A 26,954-nucleotide genomic window follows, 5' to 3' on the forward strand; every position below is an offset into this window, starting at 1 on the left:
CCATCGTACATTTACACTCCATTAGCGTTCTAGTTTTTAAATTTTTTTCGTTTCATCCGATATCTCATTGTGCGTGGGTCCATTTGTTTTGATTTATTTTTTAGGTTATCAGAGTTTCCTTTCCAAATCATTCATTTATATCGAGTCCTCATACTCATGCATCTGTGTTTGTCGTTGTTTTGCTTTAACCTTGCTTTGCATGCCCTTGAAATTGTGTTGATTTTCAAATTTGTGTGAAGAATTTAGTTATAACTTGTATTCTAGATATGCATAAATTATTGAATATACAAACTAATATATACACATGTATCAGAAATGACAGAAGAATTATTTCAGAGTTCCGTTCTTGCAAATCGAAAATAATTTATAGAAAATCAAGGGGAAACCAAAACGAAGTAAATGAGACAAGAAGTGTTGGAATTGAGTGCTTTAATTAAATTACTTGAATATATTTAGTAAAACAATTTTTTTTTAGAGTAATTATTTTTAAGCTCTTGATTGTTTTAAACTTCGTAATGTTTTCCGTAAATTCCAGGAAAGAATACGGGTTGATCTTAATTTGGTCGGACATCGGGACATTTTGAATGATTTAGTTAAAGAAAAAGTTTTCAATTTTACTCTATGAATTATTGAGCCAGTACAATTTGTAGAGATGTTTACATATATGCTCTCTAAAAAAACTAAACAAAACAGTTCAGTATGATATTGAAAGGTCCGAAAATAAATTTAATTTCGAAGCCTAACTAATTCGTGATGTTGAAAGCGTCTGTAAGACGATTCAATTTTCGGCTTTTGCTTTAAAAAAAATAGTTTTCTCCGCCCAAGCTCGAAAAGAAATTAGTTAGTAAGAGCGCTACTTATTCCAACGAGTTAAAATATTCCAGACTACCGAAACTAAAAAGATAATAGATCCACAATTTAAAGTTTTGTTTTAATACCAAAGCAACATCAGTGCATATTATTCTCCCTTAGCACTGCAACCGTGGGTTAATCTGGGCCGAGAACACAAAACATCGCCAGTTGTACATCCCAAGTTCAGACAGGTCGCTATGCAGTAGGTAGTAGTAACAATGGTCCACACATGGGTCTTGAATTGATGGAATTTTTCGCTAAAGCGACATGGCCTAACTACCGCTCTCGTTCGATTTTTGCTTAACTTTACCCATGCGCCTTAGAGTTCATACAGTCTGTGGTTCCATCTTCTTCGGACGGCTCCAAAGACCCCGCGGAGAAAAGTTCGCTCGAATGCATTAAGTGCCTTCTCATTTCGGTTCGCCATCGTTAATATTTATGCGCCATATGATTAGACGGGAATAATAAGAGAACTGAGATTTTCGCGTTCCTTTCATTTGAATTTACTATATTATATATCTGTATACAAAAATAATATTTTAGGTCCCATCTTTAGATATATAGACAAAAAGGAATTTTAGATTTTAAGGTCTGAGGCACGGTAATTAATGTGAAACACAATCCCAATTCATGTTTCATCGTCTGTGCAGCTATTGCCTAGACGGATTTTTTTCGTCACAGTTAGTTAATTATCTTGTGCAGGACTCGTGCAGCACTCATTGGTTACCACTTATTGGTTACTAAAAGTGTGTTTCATTAACACTTATACTTCCTACTTATGCTCTTTTTCTAAAAGTCAAATTTTCTGACAGCCGTAGATGCATAAGACTAACTACGAAACATATGGATATTAATAAGGTACTCCCTATCACAGAAATTATTTGATTATTGTTATCTATTACTCTGACAGGGAATGAGTGCAAAAGAAAATCAACAATCAGCAATTTAATTTAATCAATCCAATACAAGACAACTGACAGCAATACGAAATATTAGTCAATAGTGTTAAAAACCCGTGAAAAATCAAAAAATATTAACCACATTGCAGATTAATGATATATATAATTAGATTTTTACTTAATTCAATGAAGAAACCCCATCATATTTTAAATAATATTTAATTATATTTCCACGTAAAAGGAAAAAGTATAGACAATATTTCGAATAATTTTTTACAAGGGAGTAGTATTAATAAATACCTCAATTAGTTAAAAACACAGGGCAAATGTTAAAGTTTTTCTCATTCCATAAACAACCTAATTCAATTCATTCAAGAATCGAAACAAAATCCAAAGATGCAATTCTTAAACTAAATAGCACGCGATAGTTGAAATATTTCATATATACACTACTTTCTTAGTTGTGGCTAATTTTGCCAAACGTTTGTTATATGGGTATATTAAGTTTGCCATGAAGGTCAGAGACTATATAAAATGTATATATATATAATCAGCGTGACTGAGTTTATTTAGCCATGTCAGTCTGTATTTTTTTTTTTTTTTTTTTTGACAAAATATATTCTCGGAATTTGGTATGAATTATTCTCCAGTGCAACGCTATAATATCCGAAGAAATTTTTCAGATTGGATCACTATAGCTGTCATATAAACTGATCGATCAAAATCAAATTCTTGTAGTATGAACTATTTTTTTATTACCTTCACGGAATTTGGCACGCATTATTATCCAAGGCAATGCTATAATACCTGAAAAAACTTTCTAGATCGGTCTACTGATCGTATATGTAGCCATACAAACTGAACTATCAAAAAGTTCTCGCATGGAAACTTTTTATTTGTGAAGGATATTATTGCTATGGTGCAACCAAAGTTAACGTTGCCTTTTTTGTTTTTGGTATTTTGAGAAAGCCAAAGCTCAGGTAGTTTTTTTGTGCTGGGATTTCATCACTACTCCAACAGCATTTCCAGAGTACAAAGACAAGACATTATTTATTGACATTAGTTTTGGTTAAAAATTAAGTAAAATAGTTGAAATTAAAATATATCATTAAAATTACAACCTAGTATTTTTTCGTTAAATTCTAGATATTTTCATTAAAGAATAGTGTTGCATTAAGTGATATGTGCAAATCATGATTTGTTTTAGAAAATGTTGCCATGAACTCAGTTTACCTTTACTAGCTTTGCTTTATACGATTTCTAATGCGCTATGCTGTTATTAAGCTTGTTTTCGTTATTTTAATATTTTCACACATTTGCTTTAAATTTAAGTAATGTTTGTATTTGATTGAACAGATTTTACTATATAATGCCTTGGTGCCTTTTGAACTATTGCAATAATTTTGAATTTCTACAAAACTCTACTTACTATTTACATAATCAAAAAGTAATATTGTGCTATAAATAGCAAAACGGAACACTGAACGAACAGCTACATATACCTACATACATACACGTACAGTGGTAGAAACAACAACCAGCGAGAGCGGACTAACAGCAACGGCAACACAAATAAGGACACGAAGACAACCAAACAAACTCTTAGAACGGTAAAAAGCTTAAAAAAGCAACAACAAATCACTACTTGAACCACTTACATAGTTGAAATAAAATAACGAAAGAAAGATGATTTTTGTAGTAAAATTAAAAGAAGCGAAGAGTTAATTAAGCACGAACGAACGAAAGTTCGTGCGAAATGAGTAATTCTTTTGTCATTTCATTGCCAAAAGATAGATTTTTCACGAAAACTTATCGATGGTTAATGGCTCCAATTAATTGGCACTATGTGCACGGTGTAACTTTCAATGTGCCAGCACTGTTTTTTTTTTTCATAAAATAATTGATTACATATTATTCTTTTATTGTTGTTCTTACGTGATATGCGAAATCAGCAAAAATAATTAAACAAATTCAAAAAAATAATTAAACACAAATCTTAAGTTATACTGAAAAATAAACCTAAATGTGTAGGTAAATGTAATTGAAATTTTATTTGAAGTAATTAACTGAAATCTTAATTCACTCTTAGAGGCAACTAAATTGAAATCGAGCATTATGACACACTTGCAACATGTACATTTAATATATTTTCCATTTAGCTGATTGAAATTGACACTTGAAAACCACTATTCATATGCGTCGTTTCGCAATGTTTGAATAGACAATTCCCGTGTATAGTTTATGTATAGCTGGTACCTAAAAAAAAATATCAACGAAACATGCGTCAAAATTTCTATTGCATTAAGTATATTCCGATAATTAATAAATTGTAATTGGAAACGTCGTTTAACACGACCAAAAGAGGCCACGAAATGCTGATCGATGATGTTAAATGCGACGCGAGCTGAGCCAGTTGTCATTTGCCGTTACCAGCGGTCGGCAAATGAAAATTACATTTCACACAAATACCGAATACTTGTAAAATATTTTCCAAACTCCAAGCTAATTTCACTTTCATTTTTGAACTGCAGTTTTTCAAGTTACTAAAAGTATATAAGAATATATAAATATCTACTTATAAATACATATATTACTTTTTGGTTTTGTATATACGACTTTTTATATTTAAATATATTACTATATATATTTACATAATTAACGACTTGTTGGCACAAAGCAAACGAAGAAATTAATCAAAAACAAAAAAAAAAGTATACTGTAAATTTCAATAATTCAAAAGCAAGTTAAACACAAAAATATTTGAAAACTTTGAAGCAATACTCAGTAATCAGTTAACAGTATTAGTTGATTTTACGAAAACTCTAAGTCCAATGCAAAAAGTTATAAGTCGAACGCATTACCGTTGTATTATTAAGGATAAAGCGCTAGGCCAGCCTGCTAGAGATACAAACATACAGTCAATCATATAACTACTCACTAATCGTACAGTACCCACTCACACTTCAAATTCACAATATGCAGCCAGGATGCCATATTGGTCCCCGCAACACCTGAGCTTACCCTGGCAAAGGTTACCTTCCGCCACTGTTAAAATGTTATCTAATTGTTACGCAGTTAAAATACAACCCTGCGGTTTATTAAAAGGTTAATATCAATTTTAGCCATTTTAGTGATAATTTGATAATTTTTCACTTACTTAGTCACATGTATATCAAAATACAACGCTGGCGACAAAAATTATTTAGCATTATCTCTCTTCTATCAAAAATCTTCCTTAAAGAATCGTTTAAGCTTGAAAAAAATAACAGAAAGTATTATGCAGTTGGACCCCCCCAATTGCAACCCTGTGACTAAAAAACAAATTCAAACTTGACAGTTTTGACATTTTGCTTTTGCATATTCGTATTATTTATTGAAAAAAAAAGTTTATAAAAAATTGATAAACACTTGAAAATAAGCAAAAAGACAAAATTACGCACCCTCACAAACACAAGTACTCATACACTGCCATTTGGAATTAATAAGCCACCAAAGCATTTCATACATTTAGCCAAACTCATCTGTCTTCACATATTTTCATATTTTTATTTTCGATATGTATAAAAATATTTACTTAAATTTGCTTGTGTCTGTTACAAACGCGCCTTTTTGTTGTGTCTATGTCGCAGACTGTCGCTGTCATTGTTAACACCTCTAACTCTATCTCTGTCTCTGTCTCGATTTGCTCACTTTCTAACCACGCTATCTTTTGGAATATTTTGAATTTCAAATTTAATTTTTCCACGTTATTGTATTTATTTATTGTATTCAATCGCCATAAGTACCATAAAAACACATATTTTTGCACGTTTATTCTATATACATCTAAACTTGAAGATTCTCCCCACGAACAAAACACATTATACACCAATTCAACGCCCAACACTGTGCAGTGTGGGAGCAAATAACGTTGCAATTAACCGTTGCGTGTTAAGAGTAGGCATTACCACTGCTAACCGAACTCATCCACACATACAGCCACAATCGTGCATTTATTGGAGCAATCTACACGTGCGCACACATATTCACACACACACTCTCACTCAACGTTCGGCCGTTAGGCTTGAATCTCAATCTTTTTAGCGAGGCACTTTATATGTACAAAAACACCTCAGCTGTTCAGTGTTCGATACAAAACCGCATTATTTGAATTTAAAAACCGTTATTGACGCTGTACACAATACTCGAAGATGCACCAAGCAGCAAATCATGAAAGTATTTTTTGTTTCGTTTTACCTACACCACCCACAGCTGCCACACTGAGCAGAGCAGAAGCAGAGCGAAGCTTGCCAAATAAAATTAAAAACAGCTTAAATTCATTCTAATTAATTTTGTATAATACATTAATCCTCTAAACCTTAATGATCCCCACAACGATGCTTTAAGTGTAAATAACTAAAATTTAAGGCGAAAATTAAAACAAAATGATTACAAAAATTTATTGTAAATTAAGAAGTATTTAAAATGAGTTTCTTGCTTAAAGTTAATGTTTGTATTTTAGCTGCAACTCGCGTATTATAGCGAAATTTCGTCTATTAAACAATCAATTATGTAAATAGCTACAACAAAGCAAAAGTTTTTACGAAATATAACTTTGAATGCAACAACAATAAGACTGAGCTGTCAAACAGCCGAATTATATTGAAAAAAAATCGATTTATATATTTTGAACGCATATATATCAACTAATTTTACGCAAAAAGGAGCAAAATTTTTAGGCTGTCCTTTAATTATATACCTAAATTGAAAACTTCAAATACATATAAATGGAAAGCATTACAAGAAAGTTAATGGGGCCAGTAGTCCGTAAGTGTTCGCTTAAAATCTAAAATTTTGGTGATGAACAAGATGAATAGAGCAACTGAAAAACAGTAGAAACATAAAAAAGATAAAAAAAATCGTACAATTTACGAAATTATTGAACAAATACAGTACAATTACCAATACCATTACCAGTACCAGTACCAGTACCGAACAATTAATTAGTATGCAGTTAAATATTTTATTGATTTAGTGTGCAAGTAATTGAAAATTGTTATTGTAGTTATGATTTTGTTTGGCGCAAGTGTTTTTTCGAATGTTCGAATATGCGAAAAAAGTTAATAAATACACATTTATAATAACTATCATATATACATATATATATTTATATTTAGACTATATAGACTACATATAAATTTCTCATATTGCGCGCCAATAAGTTAAACAGAACGCGAAGTGCTTAGATCAAGTGCCTGAAACCGAAAGCCTACCCCGCTTTAGAGCAACAACAAAAGTATAAAATATTGCTGTCGACAACACTTATCTAGCACTAATACAGACATACCAAACCAGAAAAAGAAACAGTAAATAAAATAAAATGCCATGAAAAAACACACTCTACTATCCCAAAGCTAACAAAATGAATCTAAACAGCCAAGTAAAGAATTTCTCAAACAAGCAAATAAGCAAACATCTAATCAAGCCAATCAATAAAACACCCTAACAAAAAAAAAAACGAGAAACAAATAAAATACCCAAGCAAAAACTCTTTCAAATCGCCCATTTCAGATGTACGGCACATACGGCTCGACTGGAAGTCCGCCACTACCAGACATAATCGGTCAGTATTACCTGCCGACCGGATACGGTCTCGGTGTTGGTCCGCCGCCACCACCACCGAGCACCTACGACATGTTTGGCCCCACCTCTTCAGCTGCTGGTTATCTGTACGAGCCGACGGTAAGCAGTACTGGCCTCTATGGCCAGCATCCATCACCTATACGTCGACGCCGCTACAGTATCGCCGGCCTGCCATCGGCCTCGATGATGAACGACTACTACGGTCTCTATGCGCCACAAATGCAGCAATCCTCCTCTTCTAATATTGTTAACCTGTTAAATGAGGCGCACAAATCCATTTCACGCTCCTCCCAGATACTAAACCAACATGCGCGCATGCAACAGGCCACACAACCAGTAACACCGCTCTCACATTATCCCGGACGCATAATCTCTAGCTATCCGACCTTGCACCCGGGTGATACGTCGCCGCCATACCTTAATGATAACCTCATGCAGATGTCGTCGAGCTTCTCCTCCCAGCCGAACATGTACTTCCAACAGTATGCACCGACGTCGGCGGCGGCCACAGCGGCAGCGGCCCAACAATCAGCAGCAGCGGCGGCGGCAGCAGTAGCGGCACAACAAGCGGCCACCGGTGGCCATTTGGGTGGAAGGCTATTGCGGCCGGCCTACTCAGTGTCAAATTTAAATTACTTGAACTATCCGAGCAAATACACTTCAGGTGGTGTTAGTGGTATTGGTGGTAGTAGTAGTTATGCAAATCCATTCTCTCAGTCCATATTCAGTCAGACCGATTTGCCATATAGCATGAGTACGTTGTTGCATCAACGCAATCTAATGCCATCGTTGCACGCCTCCAATCCGGCTATATCGCAGTACTATCAGTACGCCACACAGGCACCACATACGCATCCGCTTGCCTACAATTTGCAACAGCAATTTGCGGGCACACAACATTATACACACCAGCTGCCGCCCGGCGCCCAGCACCCGTCGGCGCACATCCACCACTCGGTACAGCAGCAGCTGAATCCGTTGCATCAGTACCACGTGCACCAGCAGCAGCATCACATGCAAACGCATCCACTGGCGGCGTTGCGCGAAACGAGTGGACCATTCGCGGCAACACTTACCAGCAGCGCGCTGGACGACGCGGGGCTGACTGGGCGCGCTGGCCTAAGTGCAAGCGGTGGCGTTGGTGGCGTTGGCGGTGTGGCGACTGGTGCGGCGGGCGTTGCAGCTGCGTCGGCGTATGATAGCCTCCATACAGCGCCCACATATCAGCATCATCATCATCAGCAACAACAACAACAGCAGCAGCAGCAACACCTCAGTCACTTAAGCCAACAGCATCTGCACCACCTCCATCATCATCCCACAACATCAGCCCCATTAAGCCATACAAGCACTCCATACCATCATCACCAACACATGTCGCCATATTCGAAACTAGATTTAGACTATCCGAAACTGCCATCCGAGCACAAACGACAAGTAAGTTTCAAATTTGACGTAGATACGCTATCACTAGACTCCTAAGGTTAAGTTACCTCAATCAACTAACAAGCCAAACAGCAACCGCGGGCAGTATTACCCAGAAAATGAGAAATTCTCACTAACGGATGAGTGCGAAATTGAACCAAAAAAATATTTGATTGGACACTCAAAAATTTCGGATATCCATAGCTTAATTGGATAGTGAATATTAGCAAAATTTTGACGTAAGAAGAATTAGCAAATACCGTTAAAACACTCTAGCAAAATTCGTAGATTGGCAGAAATCAAAATTTCCATAGCACTCGCTCGTAGCAAATGCCTGCTGTGCAGCTATAAAAAAGTAGGAAAACTTAGATTTAGCACTACAGATAAAGCATAATGAAATAGTTGAACATAAGGAATGGGTGAAGTGCAAACACAGCGCGCGGCAAGAAAGAGGCTGCTTGCATTTACGCTGAGCATTTAGCTCCCCTCCGGCAAATGGAGCACGACCGCAACTGGAAGACACACCCCAAATTTAGGTACATACCATATATGCTTAACACACACACACACATACGCCCATACAAATCTGAGCGTCTAGACTTACAAACGAGACGCTTAGAGTCACATTTCTCCACAAGAACAGCAAGAAATAATTGGTGAGTGATTGATTAAGACCGGCGTGGCGCTCTGTAGCGTCAGCTGACTGCTGGAAAAACACTGACAAAGCGACGCTGCAGCACGTACGCACGCATACATTTACTTAAAGAATAATTTCTTTACACAATCACGATTGTAGTAAAGCGAAACAAAGTGAAATTCGGTCCCTTCTTTCTACACGCCATTTAGGGGGCGTTTGGTTAGTCAGTCTGTTAGTTAGTTAGTTGAATATTTAGTTGATTTGTTTGTGTACTGAGCCCTCCATCGTACTACTCTACAGCTCCCAAGGCAACAACATGCGACTAACATCACAGGAGTACGTATATTGCTCGTATATAAAACGTACAAAAAGGATAATAAACAATTTGAAGCGAAGTGTTTTCACATATCATGCGCATACTAGTACATACATACTTATATATACTTGTAATTGCATTACCTACAAAATACATTAATATAATCTAACCAAACTCGCGAAAATTTCGAAAATAAACGAAGGCTAAGTGTTAAATCTGTCTAAACTAAACATTTCAATAAAAATCTAATATATGCACGCATAATATCATTGTACAATATTATGCAACATAGATATGTATGTAGTAAAGTACTCATTATTCACACACAGTTATACTCGTACTCTCTAATGTACTCGTTATACTCGTAAAATTGTTGCTAACGAAGTCATTTAGTCATTCTGGCAGGCGCGTCGTAGCCAAATATTTAGCTAATGAATAGTTTATTAATCAAAATTCAAATAAACAGACGTACATTTATATGTATAAACAAAACTGCAGTAAGTCTGAATTGAAACTTAGTTGATAAGCGTTAATACTCGTGAGCCAAATCTCAGCATAAATATCTTCGGTGTGCTCCACAAAAAAGTGTTCAAGTACCCTAAATACAAAAATTTTATATGGCTAGTTAGATATGAGAGGGTTCTGAAGTAGTCGGTAGTTATTTAGAAACTTTATGTATCTGAGTAAGTATGAGGGAGTTTCGAAGTAATCGGTGAAGACCAATTACTTTATTTCCAAGTGGTTGTACTTCCAGTTATTTAAGTGATTTCATGATCCGTTTGATCTTATTTTACCTAAAATTAACGTAGAAAATTAAAAAGCTGGGAACGATATTGTACAAACTAGTTGATAAGCCAGTTTTGCTTATTTTAGGAATCCGCCTTCCGTAGTTCTCATTATCGTTGCCAACTCCAAGTTCAAGTAACTAGTTGAAAACTAGCGCATGTCGGCAATAGACAGTTCATTTCATCACTCACTTCTTATTTAAATTAAAATCAACAATATTTTTATTTTAAAAGGCCTAGTATTCCATTCAATGGTTTTGTGTAGTTCTATGTAGTCCATCAGCTTGTTATGCAAAAATGCGAGACTGCAAAACCTCGAGGAATGTGCACTGAACTCTCAACTGTCTACAAAACAAACATATTTTAGTTTTTCTTGGCACTTTAGATATCAAAATTTTCTGTTATGGACTTCTCTAGAAACATTCTTTAAAAATTTCTTCTGTTCATTTAGTCTAGGACGGACTATTTGAATATTGAGATAACTCTCCAAAAAACATAGTAGTTTAGAAATTGAGTTTGAGCACCGCTTCTCTAACCCAATGATTTTCAACTTAATTAATTTTAAACCTAGACGAGCCACGTTTAGGAATGTGATCATATTAAAGCTCACTATATTTTTCGAACCTTCTGGCTCTTGCTTTCTGAGTTAATTTTTTTACTTCCAACACGTTTCAAGAAATTTATGAAATTGCGTACGGTTTTTTCAGTTCAAGAATTATTGAATATCAACTGCAACAGAACTAATATAAAAATGCAACCCTTTGTCGTATGCGCATGATTTTTGAAAGCTTTGACATACTTTTACATTTGAGTATTTATATTTGAGAGAATCTATATTAAAATATGATAAAATAACTAACTTTTAAGCAAAATTATTCATTATTAGTTCAATTGAATTAAACAAAAATAAAAAATTAGATTAAAATAAATTAAAAGGAATACGTAGAAAGCTGAGAAAGAAAAGCAAGGAAAACCGAAGAAAAGAGTAAAACACCAATTCGATGTGCCATGCCATTTTCGTTTATTACCGACTTACATATGTATAAATATGTATAAATATAAGAGGCATAATTGTAGAAGAATGCTTAGCAAATCTTTACTATTATAATGTAATTACTGAACTTATCGAACATTTGTTGTAAGTATTTACTTAGTTAAAGTATACAAATACATTTATTCCAATTTATTATTGTACAAAGGAAATTTATTCGCGAAGTTTACTTAATTAAAAGTTCACCAGTATTTATTACTTTTACTTAATTATTTGTATGTATATTGAAGTGACAGAGAAAGGGAAATTATTAATGTAAAACAAAGAGAAAATGAGATTAAGTTCAATTGAAGCCGTTGCAGAGAACTCAGGACAATTTTCACAAAATTAAAACAAAAAGAAAATATGACAAAAAGTTTGAGAAATTTCGAAAACTAAAAACTAGTGAAATAAATTATTAAATAAAGACTTTTGCTAATAACTGCGTTTAACTGCCCGGCAAATCGCGCTAAAAGAAAAAATTCAAAGCGAAAAATAAGCAAATTGCTTGATGATATAAAGCAGAACAAAATGCAAAAATCGCTACACTGCACCAAAAACACAAAGCAAAGCAAAACTATTAAGACTGTATATATGAATATAGAAAAATATTTAAATATATATTACAAAAAGTTAAATACTTTCATTGTTACTTTTGATGTTAAGCTTAAGCGTGAATTTTAATTCCATTTTCATTACGGAATAATGACGTTTTACTTAAAAGCATTACTTTATAGACTACTTTCTGAAAAACTAAATTACAGAAGAAAAATTAAAAGAAATTAGATTCTATAAACTTAAAACCTTATTACAATTTAAAATTGAAATAAGAAATTAAGTATTTTAATTATGAAATTGTTAATTCTTACAAAGGATATTGGATCTTAACACTAAAAAACATTAAGAACTGTCACTAGATCCTTTCAAATCTTACAATTCAGCTACTTGGTCACGGCGATCACAATAGAAATTTTATGTGTCTGATTAAGTATGGGAGAGTTCTAAAGTAATCAGAGAAGATCACTTACTGTATTTCGAAGTGGTTGTACTTCAAATTAGTCGAGTGATTTCATGATAATTTCTATATTACTTGTATTTCACTTAAAATTCACTTACAATATAAAAAGGCTCGGTTCAACATTGTACAAAATAGTTGATGAAGTAGTCTTGCTTATTTAATGATCTCGCCTTTAAAAGTATTCATTATTTTTTAGTTTCTAAGTAATTTCTAATGCAATTCCGCTGCCTGAGCACGGCGACTATAATTCACTCAAAAAGCTTTGACTGACTTATCCTCTTTATGCTCAACAAGTTCAGAATGAGATAAAAATTTTTGATTAAATGAAATAATTTTATTAAAGTGCCAATATTAAACTAGGTTCAAAAATAATAGTCGTAATCCGATTTCTTTACTATTTTTTCAAGTTCCGTTATTAAAATCTGGTGAAATTTTACAACTACTAAATCCTTTTTACAAGAAGTTGGAAAATTCCTATCTTAATAAAAAAGCAATTTTAAATATTACTGGGTTTATACAAACTAAAGTTAAATTTTTTGGATTAGATTCTAAAATTACCAGAGCATAAGCAACAGTTAAAATATTTCAAAGGGTTTAAAACCTTGCCAGTGATTTAATTTTTTTAATGTTTTTTAATATACCTCAATTTCAGTGATTTCTTTCCAGTACACATTTTTTTAATTCTGAGGAAAACATGTCAATAGACCAGATCCTCCGATACGAAAGCAATCCGAAGCCCAATTCACGCAATTTCGCCATCGTTTTCTTCTACTTGTGACACAGTGCATCTGTCGATTGTAAACTCGCACCCACTTTACACAGTGCTTTCCGATACCGATGTGTCCATACGTTGACTTGAGATTACCTTTCTGGTTTATCTTAGTTTTATGGTCATTCAAAACCCGTTTTTGAACTTTTTTAATACCTTCGTCCCTTACAGTTTCTTTAACCAACCTCATCGACTGAGAATTTGCATTGAAGTTTGAGTTTGAAGATTACTTACATCTCCTTTCTTCTTATTATTTTCATTTTTGAGTTACTTAGCAAGTAGTGACAGTTCTGAAAATGCATTTCTTTACTTGATTTAGATCGGTTTTGCATTTATGCAAAAAAAACAAAAAAACTTCCTTTTACAAATAAGCAAGCATTTTTTAATAAATTATTTATTGTAATAAATTAAATTACAAAAAAAAGCAAATACAAATTTTTTTCCCCAGCTAGAGTGTGATTAGTAATGAAGGTCAATTACAAAAAGTAATGCAATGTTGTTCATAATGCAATGCAGACGTTGATGTATTTGAAGTAATACTCAAAAATATTTAAAAAAAGTCACTAAACATTAAAGGAAAATATGTATAAAGGTAAGAAATTAACGCAAATTTAATTAAATGTGAAGGTATGTGCGTAAAACTGGCATACAAATATGGTATTAACATGTAATGTTTAGTAACTAAGAAATTAGTAATTAGATTGTGCGGAAGAAATATGCTGGAAAACAGCGAGAAGATTGAAAACTTCAAATAACAAAATTTACTATTTATTGCTGCTTGTTACAATACATAATGTATCCTTAAAGAAAATTATTTACCTAATCAAAGTATTTTACTTCCAATTAAATATATAAAAAAACTTACTCTTAAAACCCCAAAATTGGTAATGCATAAATATAGTATGCATATTAAGCGACTCTGTTATTCTATTGTAATTAAGACACTTTACTGCCCTAACTATATATTATGCATATATATATATATATATATTTATTGTGCTGAAAGCTAAAACAAAAACACACTGCGTGATTTAAATTTTAAAGGAACCAGGAACACCATTTTAACTATCCCTAGCCCAGCCTAAGTTACTTTGCAGCATTTTAGAAAAATTATTTAAATAAATAGTCAGCCCATAAGAGAGAGTTGAGACGCAAAGAAGTTAAATTCTATTTATTTTATTTATTTATTAAAACAAAGCAGTGTGTGGATACGCCCAGCCACTCTGTGTGTACTGATAACGCCTGATTTGAATCCGCTTACCAAGGTTTTTCTATTCGAATACAGCAGTTACAAAATATGTGAGAGACCTGCAAAGAAAGTTAAGGAAATAAAAATAAGGCAATACAAACTATTGTTACTCATTTTAATACTGACAACAGTAATTAAAAACGTGTTCTCTTTTCAAAAAGACACTAAAAAATTATTTTGCTCACTAAACGTTTAATTCTCTAACTTAATTTTGCTAATTTTAGTGATAAAACCACTGAGTTGGCAGGATGGACTGAGATATGTTTTTAGAATCAGAAATTCGCAGAATACTTCAATAATTTTGAGGACGCATTACGAGATTTCCGCTGTAGTAATTTCAAGATTATTTACCCGGTCATTATGAATGAGGCAGGAGTTGAAACGCAAATGTCTTTAATGAGAAGTTACATTCTAACAAGTCAATTTGCAAATTGTCTAAATTAATAAATATATGGAAAATTGTTAATTGATTAGATAGATTGATTGAATTTTAAGGAATGCGTTTAACCCAGTTAAATCAAAGAGGCTTCGTAAAGTCCCTGGGTTAATGTGTTGGGCTGTGTTCTCTCACCGGATTTATTTGCCCGATAGCCTAAAGTTTACCTAAAAAAAGGACAAAATTATAGGAACGACTCCGTGCAGAGCAAGTAATTTAAAAAAATTTCTCGAAAATGCTGCAGTAAAGTCCCGAAGTAACAATATATGTATTAACCACTTTTGAAATTCTTTAAGTTCATTCTATTACCAACGACTTGCAACGATAATTCTTCGAAAATACAGAACTAAATACAAAAGTGTAGAATCTAGACAATTGGATGAGAGGCAACGTGTTAACGAAATCGGCAATGTACGGAATCGAATAAGAACTTAGGAAAATATACATACATAAATATGTTCTAAAATGGTAAAAACAAAAAACAAAAAATAAAAACAAAAACGAAATCGAAAAGAAGCTCTGCATTCGCATACAAATATATCTAACACAATAATACTCGTACTCGTTAATAGCTCAGACTAGCCAATAAACCAGTGTATTCGTATACATACAGACAGAAAATCTTGCATTTAAACAAAAGTACCCACAGCGGTGCTGATACTATTTACGTATAAGCTGACTGTTATTCTTTTTTGATTAGCATATACAATGTTTCATACTTATATATACGTACTATACGTATACATACATACAAACATATGTACAAGTGTAATAGCAGATTTATATAGCTGATATTGATTGCCATTAGATGATGCCGAAATATGAAACTATCTACACAAATAATAAATAAATCAAGTTGATAAAAATATGTATATATATAAACATATATATATACATACAGACTTACCAGCAAGCATACATACATATGGTGGAGTTACAAGTAAACGCATAGCAAATGTCTATAATCTTGAAATAAGTGTCGATATAAGTAATGACTACAAACTCTGTTTTAGCACACAAACCGCAGATTTAAAAAATGAGTTGACCAACACGCGATACTGGCTCTGTAACGGCGCTTAGTGTCTCATTGAGGCTCAGCAATGAGTGCCCAGAATAAACTTTCGCAACATTTTCACACTATTTTATCGGGATGCCGTATATTATATATTTGGCAATATAAAGAACCACCATTATCCACTTTCTCTTACCAACTTACTCTAGGGCACGACCTGCATTTGGTACTACAATAAGCTGGTATCATATGCATTCGAAACCATTACCTTGAACAATTCAAAATACTTTCATTGTAAACAAAGAGTCGAAAAACGTATGTGAGAAACTAACAGACACGTCTTTGATTTTGGCGCCGAGAAACCATTTTTGGTTTCGGCGAACTCATCTCGAAACGACATCGTTAGATATTGCTTTTGTGGCTTCGTTTTTACTATAAAAGCCGATTTGGAACATATAAAAGGCCTGAAATGTTTATAAGTTAATTCTATTCCCAAAAAATTTAACGATTCCGAATGCGGTTTACCAAATACAGACACTACTGCCTATAGGCAGTAAGTGAATCCGAAGTAAGCCTGTTCATTATTAAATAGCAAACCAAACTGATGGACCAGATTAATTGTCTTTTTAATTGTATTTAATTCAGAGGAAAAGTAACTTCAGGTCTATACAAATACATTTTCAAAATAATGCAAATGGTATACTCGTTTGAGATTTCTTTGTGGATTGACCGATATTTTCGGTAGAAGGTCAACCATAGGCACTGGGGTCCACATATTCAGTACTTAGGAGCTTGAACAGTTTTGGTTCGATTTAGACAATTTTTGGTCACAAGGTGGCATACTTTAAACGTATTATTCACGCAAAGTTTTACCCCGATATAATCATTGTTGCTTGATATGCATAGTGGAAAGTGAAAGAATCAGATGGAATTTAAAATGGTGTTATATGGGAAGTAGGCGTGGTTGTAGTCCAATTTCGCCTATTTTCGCACTATAAAATAGAAATATGAGAAGAATGTTACGTACCGAATTTGGTTGAAATCGACAGATCTCAAGATATGGGTTTTCACCTAAAAGTGGGCTGTGCCACGCCCACTGTCTAATTTTGAACGCAGTTCCTATAAAGTCATCTCTTACCATCCCAAAGATAAAATTTAATGTCTCGAGCGTATTTAGTGCCTGGTTTATCACGCTTTTAGTATTTTTTAACAGTACCGTTATATGGGGAGTGGGCGGGGTTCTCACCCGATTTTCACACTGTCGATAGAGGTGTCAAAAGCACTTGTTATCAGTGAATTTTGTTATTATAGCTTTAGCGGTTTAGGTTATATGCACATTAAACTTATTATGGGCGGGACCACGCCCACTTTAAAAAAAAATTTAACTGCGGATGCCCCGCCCTAATGTGATCATGTGTACCAAATAACAGTCATGTATCTTATTGCGGAGCTTAGTTATGGCAAGTTATTTGTTTTTGATTAATGGCGTTTTGTGGGCGTGGCAGTGGTTATGCCCATCTGCAATACCAACCGTTTTCCGGTACCAAGAAACATGTCTACCAAGTTTCATAAAGATATCTCAATTTTTACTCAAGTTAGAGCTTGCACGGACGGACGGACGGACAGACAGTCACCCGGATTTCAACTCGTCTCTTCATCCTGATCATTTATACATATAAATAGATAACCCTATATCTAACTCGATTAGTTTTAGGTGATACAAACAACCGTTAGGTGAACAAAACTATTATACTCTGTAGCAACAAGTTGCGAGAGTATAATGACTAAATGGTAAAATTATTCAAATATTCTGACGGACTGTTGACAGATACTTAGAAAATGTGTAATCGATAGAAATTGCCACAACATTATATTTTTTTAATTTGATGTTGAATTATGATGAATCTGATGTGCTTGATTCATCCAATTCATCCATTCCAAGTTTATTGACAGATTTTACAAAGCAAATTTACTTACTTTACTAAGTAAGAGCTCTAAATGATAAATGAACGCGGTATAACTCTGAGTTCCCCTTCGGGAAACTGTATGCTTCTGTACATAAACTATATTTCTGGTAATATTTATCATAATTTAAATATGCCTTTATATAGCCAATGTCGCGTAGTGATCTTTGTGTCATTTTCAGAGTAACTAACTGAGGCATTTATTAATTATTATATTGTATTCCAAGGCAGTATTTATAATATACTTATACTTATATACATGCTATGCATACATATACATATACGCTGAGTTAGAACATAAAATGAAATATATAAACAAAAAACAGCAGAAAATTGTAATTATAACTACTAATAAACCACAAAAAAAACATATTATAAATAATCTTCAAACTTTATTGAAATATAATAAAAAATAAAAGTAAATAAAAAACGTAAACAAAATATTTCATACATTTTGGCAAAGCTTACTCTCTGTATGTAGTACCCCTACACCAACACACCCACTTCGGCACTTTTGAAGCGATCAGTCACACAAACACACCAATCATACACACAGTTTTCTAAACAAAATAAGCATACACGAAAAAATTGTATTTCCGAACACCAAACAAAAAACCGAAGATTTCGGTTTTACACAATCGGACATTGTTAAGAGCACAAGTGCACACTTGTTAACATTGAAGAAAATACATATATGTATATAAAATGTTTGTAACCTTTCTTTCAAGCGAGCAAGAACTTTCACTCATAACACCGCGTTCAAGGCAAAAAAAAGCACACACAATCTCATAAATGAATACATAGAGAGTCATAGATAACAGCAATAATTTCATTACTTTCCATACATTACACGTACTTCTCCTCATATTCACGGCACTAAGTACGCGCAGCGTATTCATCCATCTCTCTCGCTCTCTCTATCTTTCTGTCACTCTATCATTAAACTTTCAAAGCATTTTTATCGATTTCATACATCATGCCGCTCTGGCGTTGCATTCTACAAAACTCTGCTCATCGCCATTCAACGTTAGCGAACGTAAATTGCCCCTTTTTAGTAACAAAGACACATATGAAGTCATTGTATAAGAGTAATGCTAATGTAATGCAATTTATTTTTTCCAAATTCTACCTTGATTGGCATTTAAGTTGGACGAATTCCGTCTTGAAATACAAAGAAGGGATCAAGAAATATTGGCGATGGCGGCCAAAATGAAAACTTTGGAAGAGCAACATCAGGTAAAAGATTGGTTAAATTTTTTTATTCTGCATATAAGGCTGTGTTCACAAAAGCAGCGCCTAAGCTTAATCCTTTGGTGATGATTGCGTGGTACAACTTTAAAAATAAAAAGGAAAATTATATAGTAACATAACTTTTTAGATGAATTAATTTGCAGTAATCCAATATGATAGTTTTTATCGTAAATACCACAAACAATACCGAAAGAAATTAGTTTAACTATCTCAGAGTATGGAGTGTGGTGAATTTCAGATTTATCAACATTTTAGCTCTTAAATAAAATATATAGAAATTTAGAATAACATAAATATTTTTATTAAATAATCATTAAATTTATGGTAATACCATACAGCAGATGAATACATAAAAGGTAAATTGTAAGAATAACATGTCTACCGAATTTTGCTACTGGACTGGCTCATTTCGAGTTTTAAATTTCAGTAAAAATAAGATAAACGTTTCAAAACAATACGTCTTTCCACAATTTATGAAATACTTTGTTTTTCAATTGATCCAAAACATACTTGTTTTGATAACGGGACTTATTATTTGTGAAGCCATCACTTAAGGGTTAACCGGTGCAAACGCAGCCTACAATTTTGCGAATTCATAATACCATAAATTTGAACAAATCATGCTTATACAATTTTTAGGACTATCAGCGTCACATAGCGGTTCTGAAGGAGTCGTTATGTGCCAAGGAAGAGCACTACAATATGCTGCAGACTGATGTTGAGGAGTTGCGCGCCCGCCTGGAGGAGAAAAACCGCTTGATCGAGAAGAAGACACAAGGCACGCTACAAACGGTACAAGAACGGAATCGTCTGACTAGTGAACTCACCGAATTGAAGGACCACATGGAGATTAAGGATCGCAAAATCAACGTGTTACAGCGAAAGGTGCGCTATAATACAGAAACATATACCACTACAACACTACCATCACCTCTACGCTCTACAGCCACATCACTACTCACCTCAAATCAAACATACACTGAGCTCTAAGCTACTTACATAATAACATAGTTTGTTAAACTACTATACTATTCTGTAAAACAAACAAAATTTTCAAAATAAACTAATGAAAATAACTTTTTTTTTTACTTTTATTTCCCATTGGCTTACCACACTTGCGTTGCTTTGGTTTGTTCTCTTTCGTTTTTGTTTTGTACCCGACTATGCTTCGCCATCAGATTGAAAATCTCGAGGATTTGCTCAAGGAGAAGGATAATCAGGTGGATATGGCACGGGCACGTCTATCGGCAATGCAAGCTCATCACAGTAGCTCCGAGGGCGCTCTCACAAGCCTCGAAGAAGCCATTGGTGACAAAGAGAAGCAAATGGCCCAACTGCGAGAACAGCGAGATCGTGCCGAACATGAAAAGCAAGAGGAGCGCGAATTACATGAGCGTGAAATTGCCGATTACAAAATCAAGTTGCGGGCACTCGAGAGCGAAGTGGAGAAATTGAATACACGCCTGGAGCGTGCAGTCACCGAACGTGAGCGCTTGGAAATCAAATTGGAGGCGTCACAAAGTGAGTTGGGCAAATCGAAGGCGGAACTGGAGAAGGCCACCTGCGAGATGGGACGCAGCAACGCCGATTGGGAGTCCACCAAACAACGCATAGCCCGTCTAGAATTGGAGAACGAACGCTTGAAACACGATCTGGAACGTTCACAGGTACTGGAATGTATTTATGTAGACACTCAAGCCGTTAACTACAATCGGTTAGGTGCTCTTTCTTGTTCTTGATTACTTAAAAAGTAAAATTAACTACAGCTATGTATATGTGATATAAATATGCGTTCGATGTTATATACCCCAAAAAAATACTAGTGTAATTATATAAATGCATACTCTACCTATTACCGAATCTAAAGATATCAACTACTTACTAAAACTATGATAATTATTTAGGTGTTAAATTATTATGAAGATATGAAAGCAATACTACCTGCATATTTACCTTTAATACTCAATTTACTTACTTATATACTTATATACATGTGTGTTTTTGAAGCAATAACGTTTTTACTGTGCTAATATTATTATTATTTACATGTACACATTTACTCCACTCAACCACCTATGTACCTATGTATCTACAACTATGTTCTACTACTATTACCACCTACTACCATAACTACCACCATAATAGCTGCAGCTAGAAGAACAGACCACACTACATAAAGTAAGATTTTTTCTATGAAATCCCTAAAAAATCATCATTTTTAATTAACTTTAGCTCACGAATAGTATTAAAGTTTAAGTAAACCGTTCGAACGATCACGCTACCGATCATATCAGTCTTCGTAAATGCTCCCCTGCTGTTGAAATCGCATATTGCTTACTAGTGAGCGCTTATGTGAGCATTTACGAACTCGATATGATATGTCACGCTTAATTGCACTGTATATAAAGAACTATTAGTTGCTAAAAGTATTTACAAGTAGTCCCGTTGTGTTGATGAGTAAAAGTTCAGAATTTTTTCGTGTACTAACCAAATAGGGAAGGACTCTCATTATACTATAACGTTTGAACTATTTAACCTTTGCCGAAGTTTATATACAAATAATTGATGTTTATACATATGTACATATATACGTCGTGTTGCACCTCAAACACGAGTACTCGTAAAAGAACAGTTATATATTCCTAGCATCTGAAACGTATATACATACATATAATATATCGGACGGGTGCTAAATTCATAAACACACACTCATACACAAATACACTAAAGGCACGCTTATTTTTAACTTTCATATAACGAAGACGCGACTGTATAGAATTTTTTGTCTGCGAGAAAAAAACAAGACGGACTTATATTATTTAGTGTAATACTAGGCTTGATAATAGTGGTGGAAACTGATTCACAATAGTGAGGTAGTCCTTAATGAAAATACACTCTTTACTTCGATACGCAATCTTCCGTTTTTCCGTGAAATCTTTCAAGCTTGGCGCCTAATTTACTGATAAAATTTGTTTACTAATATTAAATGAATTTCACACCTCATGAGATTATACTTATGAGATTACAACACACATTACTCACTTAATTTTAAAATTGAAATTCATACAATTAATTGTATAGGCTCCCCTTTCTCCCAACATCTCAATAAACAAGTTCCAAAGACAATGATTTTTATTGAAGATGTTTATTTCTTAGGGAAAGAGTGACAATTGGTTCTTAAACAAATAAAAAACATAAGATTTCACTCTACATCTCTTGTCTAATGACAAGTCCAAAAGTTGGGGTTCTCAATCAAGATATTCAATAACTTATAATAAATAGGACTTGGTCCATAAGTGGTCACTGGTGACATGTTCAAACATAAGCTGTATTTTCAAAGTGAATCTTTTTAACATAAACGAAACTATAGAAATCTGTAGTAAAACACTTTTTTGGGTTCATATCCCTTGTATGCTTATGGACGCTTTTCCGCTAAAAGATAACGGAACCAGAATTACTTTCAATAAAAATCACATTCCCCAGATTTGAAAGTAAGTAAAAAGGAACGTTTTCAAAACCTGAAATATTTACAACAACTCAAACCAAAACATGCTCTTAAAACCAATCCACCATCACTATTATTAAGCTCACATATTGTCTACAGAAATTAATTGCATTTACATTTATCAGAGTATCTACAAAATCAGCTAATAATCGCTAGTTATTCGAAGCCTTAAGAGCTCGTACAGCTCCCAACACCCCAGCACTTTAGTTTTGCTAAGTTCTCAGCTCCGAATGCCACAAACATAGGTCCCTCATACCTACTTTTATATATTGAATATTAAAAGCACAGCTAAAAGAAGAAGTATTTGCAAAAATTTTCTTTTTAAATGTAATAATATTCAAATACTTTTCAGTCTGTACAAAAATTAATGCTCGAGTCAGGACGCTTATCGGTAAGTCACAGTCTCAATATATATTTTCCATGTACATCATCTCGAAACCATAAAGCTCGCTCGTTTCATATGAATGAACTAACCATAAGTGGTCCACTTCATTTGTACCATTCAAACCAAGCTTTTCATGCGTCCATCCGTCCACAATTTTAGCAGGTCATATCATTGAGGAGAGGGTAAGCGGGAAAGATTAAGTAGTTGAAAGCTGATCTGAAAGTAGTCAACACTTCACCGCGTGAGGCGTTAGGGATATTTGAACATTGCATCTTTGCATCAAAATTTACAACAATTTACAATTTTGTTGTAGTTTGTTTGCGGGTTATCCGAATGGGTTCTCAAAACTGAACACCCTACCAGAATTGCTTGGACGAGTATAAGAAAAATTATATTTCAAATAATGCCACATTGTTCTTATAAAACGCTAGTTGTATTCCGATACATTAAGAACTATTACCGCCATATATGACTCATGTTACAAGAAAAATATGTGGAAGATCATAAAATGTATACCCTGTTCAGATCATTCCATTTGAAATTTTGTAGGGAAAAAGCTAACCAAAACTTATCTACTTAGGTTAGGTTAGGTTCAGCTTATAACACCTGTTTGTTGTAGTACCCAAAATCCTATATAATAGTTCATAAAACACACACAAATTGACAAAGCGCTTTGAGCTTATCACAAATTTGTTGAGACGGCTAATACAGTTTCGTCTATGTCTCTTGGTTCGATAAAGATAAGACTGCCGCGATGTTTCAACATCAGTCCTGAAAAGGCTGCACAATGGAAGAAAAAGTGTCTGGAAGTTTCCATCTCAACCTCCTCCATACAGCTTTGAGAAATTACATCCGACAAGACTTTTAGCCTTAACGCATGAATGCCAGTAAGAACTCCTACGATTGCAGCAAAATGAACTTAGCTGAGAGTAAGAAGTTCAGAGGACCTCTTGCGTTCCACTTTTGTCCAAAAGGATCTTGTAGTCGCACAGTAGCGGGTCGTCGGCCAGCGCCTGCTAAAGGAACGCAACGGTAGCCTAAAGCTAATACTGACTCTCCTTACAAAAAACTACGCCTCCAAACTTCTCTTATGGCTTCAACATGTCCGCGAAAAAAGCTTATTGCACTTCTTCACGAGCGACTGCTTCTCATGCTCATATCCCTCACCTGTAGGCAGAGAAAAATCCGCCACGAGTAACCTCTGATTTAAGTTTCCAAGAATGCAGTAGAGGGAGGGAGAATTTGGCGTGTTCTTGTTCGGACCCATTCTTATACCCAGCTTCCTTGAGCCTTAGAGCGTACTTCACATCAATACACCTGCCGACAATGTATTACTTAGGTAAACGAGATATCTAAAACTTATCAACTATATCGACTTTGTAGTTTCTAATAAAAGAAAACTGCAACCAACAAAAAAAAATTAAATCACTTCTTAAATCAGAGCTTACTTCTTTTCGTTAAGAATATTTAGAAATAAAAAGCGTAATTTGTTGTATCCGCGATTTCGTGCTGAAATGTAGATACTCGTTTGAATGAAACAAGTTAGCTAATTTAATTTTTTTCCGATAAAGAAAACAGATTTTCTAGTTAGAATTGCATTCAATAAACTTTATTTAAAAATTGCTTAATATATACTATTATTCGAAAATCGATTGGCCTACTTTTAGGCGCAAAATGCATTCGCTGAAATAACGTTAATGTTAAAAGTGACGCCGTCATGTAGCCATAAATACAATACAGACGTCTACAGTATACCCTTGTAAATGATCATGTACACACAAACACACACACCAACGAACACATGGTATATACTTCATAAATGTTGTGTTGTAAATGCATTGTTGTCAACTACATATGTTGTAAAAAAAGGATTCTCTGCTGTACAAAAATTTGCACGCACCCTATTCCTTACTGAACCATTGCACATATGTACTTTCATATATGTATATACATTTAAATATAAATAAATTTATTCAAATTATAATAATACTATTATCTTCGTTCCTGCGCCTAGACAACATTTGGTCGCACAACAATGACGACTTCGCAAGAGCTGGACCGGGCACAAGAGCGCGCCGACAAGGCGGCTGCGGAACTGAGGCGAACACAAGCTGAGCTCCGCGTCACACAGGTACGTAAACGCTGTACAACAACATACATATATAACTTAACGGAATTAAAGCAATTGCATTCTTTCGAAGTAATTTCCATTACACATACACACACATATTTTTGGTACATTCACATACATACATAATTATATTCGTATATCTAGCAGTATATAAATATATCTAATTGTAACACCATATCATATACTTATATTAATCACATTAACATATACAAACATTAGACCTCATCGAAATGGAATTTTTCATTCAAAAGAATTTTACTTGAAAGTGGTGTTAATATTTGATCTGATATGATTTGATTATATTATGGAAAACAATTGCGTATGATGAGCAAAATGCTTTTTTGATTTTCAGTTATTAGTTATTTCTATATATAAATATTTACATATACATATATTCTACAATGTACGAATAATGTCGCACCTAATTGTAAATTAAATCAATTATCTCGTACAACAACAAAAATAACTAATTGTTTGAATTCCGACTTTAAAATGTTTACTCATATTATACACTTATGCTAGTATGTTTCATGTCGCAGATATCAGAAGACAGTATTCAAAAGCTACACAACATACTCACCTATGTATGTGTGTCGTTTTAATCGGGTTCATGCACAGCAAACATGCACAGTTATACACCGGTATCAAAAGTGAATGAAGAGTAATTATATAAATGCATACTCAATCAAGTATACACCACAATCAAATAAATCACCGGCGGATGTACAGCTTATGTCAAAAATTATAATTCTGAATGGGCAAAGAAGCAGAGGTGTGTCGTATAGTTTAACGGAAGTTCTTTAAATTTTTGTGAGAAAACCTTCAACGTCCGAGGCTCCATAAAATATAAATATACATAAATCGTCAGCGGGACGAGCTGAGTTGAGGTAGCCACTATAGCATATAGTTATGATACAAGCTGATCGATCAAAATCAAGTTCTTGTACTGAAATACTTTCTTGTGTCCTTCTTTCGATAAAGAAACGTTGGAAACCAACACATGAAGAGCGACTTTTATTTAAGAATAGATAATCTTCTCATCAGCTTCATCAAAAAATACGAATAAAAGGATATTTAAAAAAAAATTTCTATTGTATATTTTTAAAAATAACATTCAAATGAATATTTAAAATATCTTTTGAGTTATAACTGTGGTTCTGCTTAAAAACATCGACAAATCATTTTTTTTCGCGGACCTCACTATGAGTACCCCTTTATTATTACATCGTATCAGAAAAGTTCTTGGACCTTTTCGTCACCTATTAGCTCCATGTACGAACCATTTTTAATTGTATAAAGTTTAAAGGAAAAACCAAATAAAATTGGAGAAAGTATTCGATTAAATTCGGGAAATTTGTAAAAAAATATTAGTTATATGTTTGGTCTAATCTAGATTAGCGTCGATAACAGTTGGGGTTACACTTTTATTTTTACTGTTTTCCACAGTTAATACTCTGAAGCACCCTTCGCTAACAAACACTGTACGGTACATCTCTGTAGGCCAATGATCGGCATAACATAATATGACTTAAGAAAAATATGCGAGCATTTTACAAAAGCTGTAATCTCAAAGTCATTAGATTCATTTGCACACACTCACACATGCATAGTTATACACACTCTCATGAGCACAATTATTCAATGCATAAAGTATTTAATAAAATTTAG

General features: G+C 33.9%; 1 protein-coding gene across 10 annotated transcripts in view; it reads left to right on the forward strand.

Annotated features, from left to right (window-relative positions):
* brp (ELKS/RAB6-interacting/CAST family member bruchpilot) overlaps positions 1-26,954 on the forward strand; it is a 106,194-nt gene that overhangs the window by 58,072 nt on the left and 21,168 nt on the right. For 3 of the 10 annotated variants that reach the window (XR_011396263.1, XR_011396264.1, XM_070109204.1), the window contains 6 exons: positions 19,161-19,250; positions 19,905-20,150; positions 20,444-20,932; positions 21,411-21,443; positions 23,123-23,161; positions 25,170-25,286. Coding sequence is in view for 6 of the 10 variants with exons in the window: in XM_070109204.1 (XP_069965305.1) it covers positions 19,161-19,250; positions 19,905-20,150; positions 20,444-20,932; positions 21,411-21,443; positions 23,123-23,161; positions 25,170-25,286 (1,014 nt within the window). In the remaining 4 variants the exon portion in view is untranslated. Of the gene's footprint in view, positions 1-7,301; positions 8,811-19,160; positions 19,251-19,904; positions 20,151-20,443; positions 20,933-21,410; positions 21,444-23,122; positions 23,162-25,169; positions 25,287-26,954 lie in introns of all 10 variants that reach the window. The other 7 variants (XR_011396266.1, XM_070109206.1, XM_070109207.1 and 4 more) reach the window with 4 other exon arrangements.

Source organism: Bactrocera oleae, chromosome 4 (assembly GCF_042242935.1).
Source record: "Bactrocera oleae isolate idBacOlea1 chromosome 4, idBacOlea1, whole genome shotgun sequence".
Classification (NCBI taxonomy): domain Eukaryota; kingdom Metazoa; phylum Arthropoda; class Insecta; order Diptera; family Tephritidae; genus Bactrocera; species Bactrocera oleae.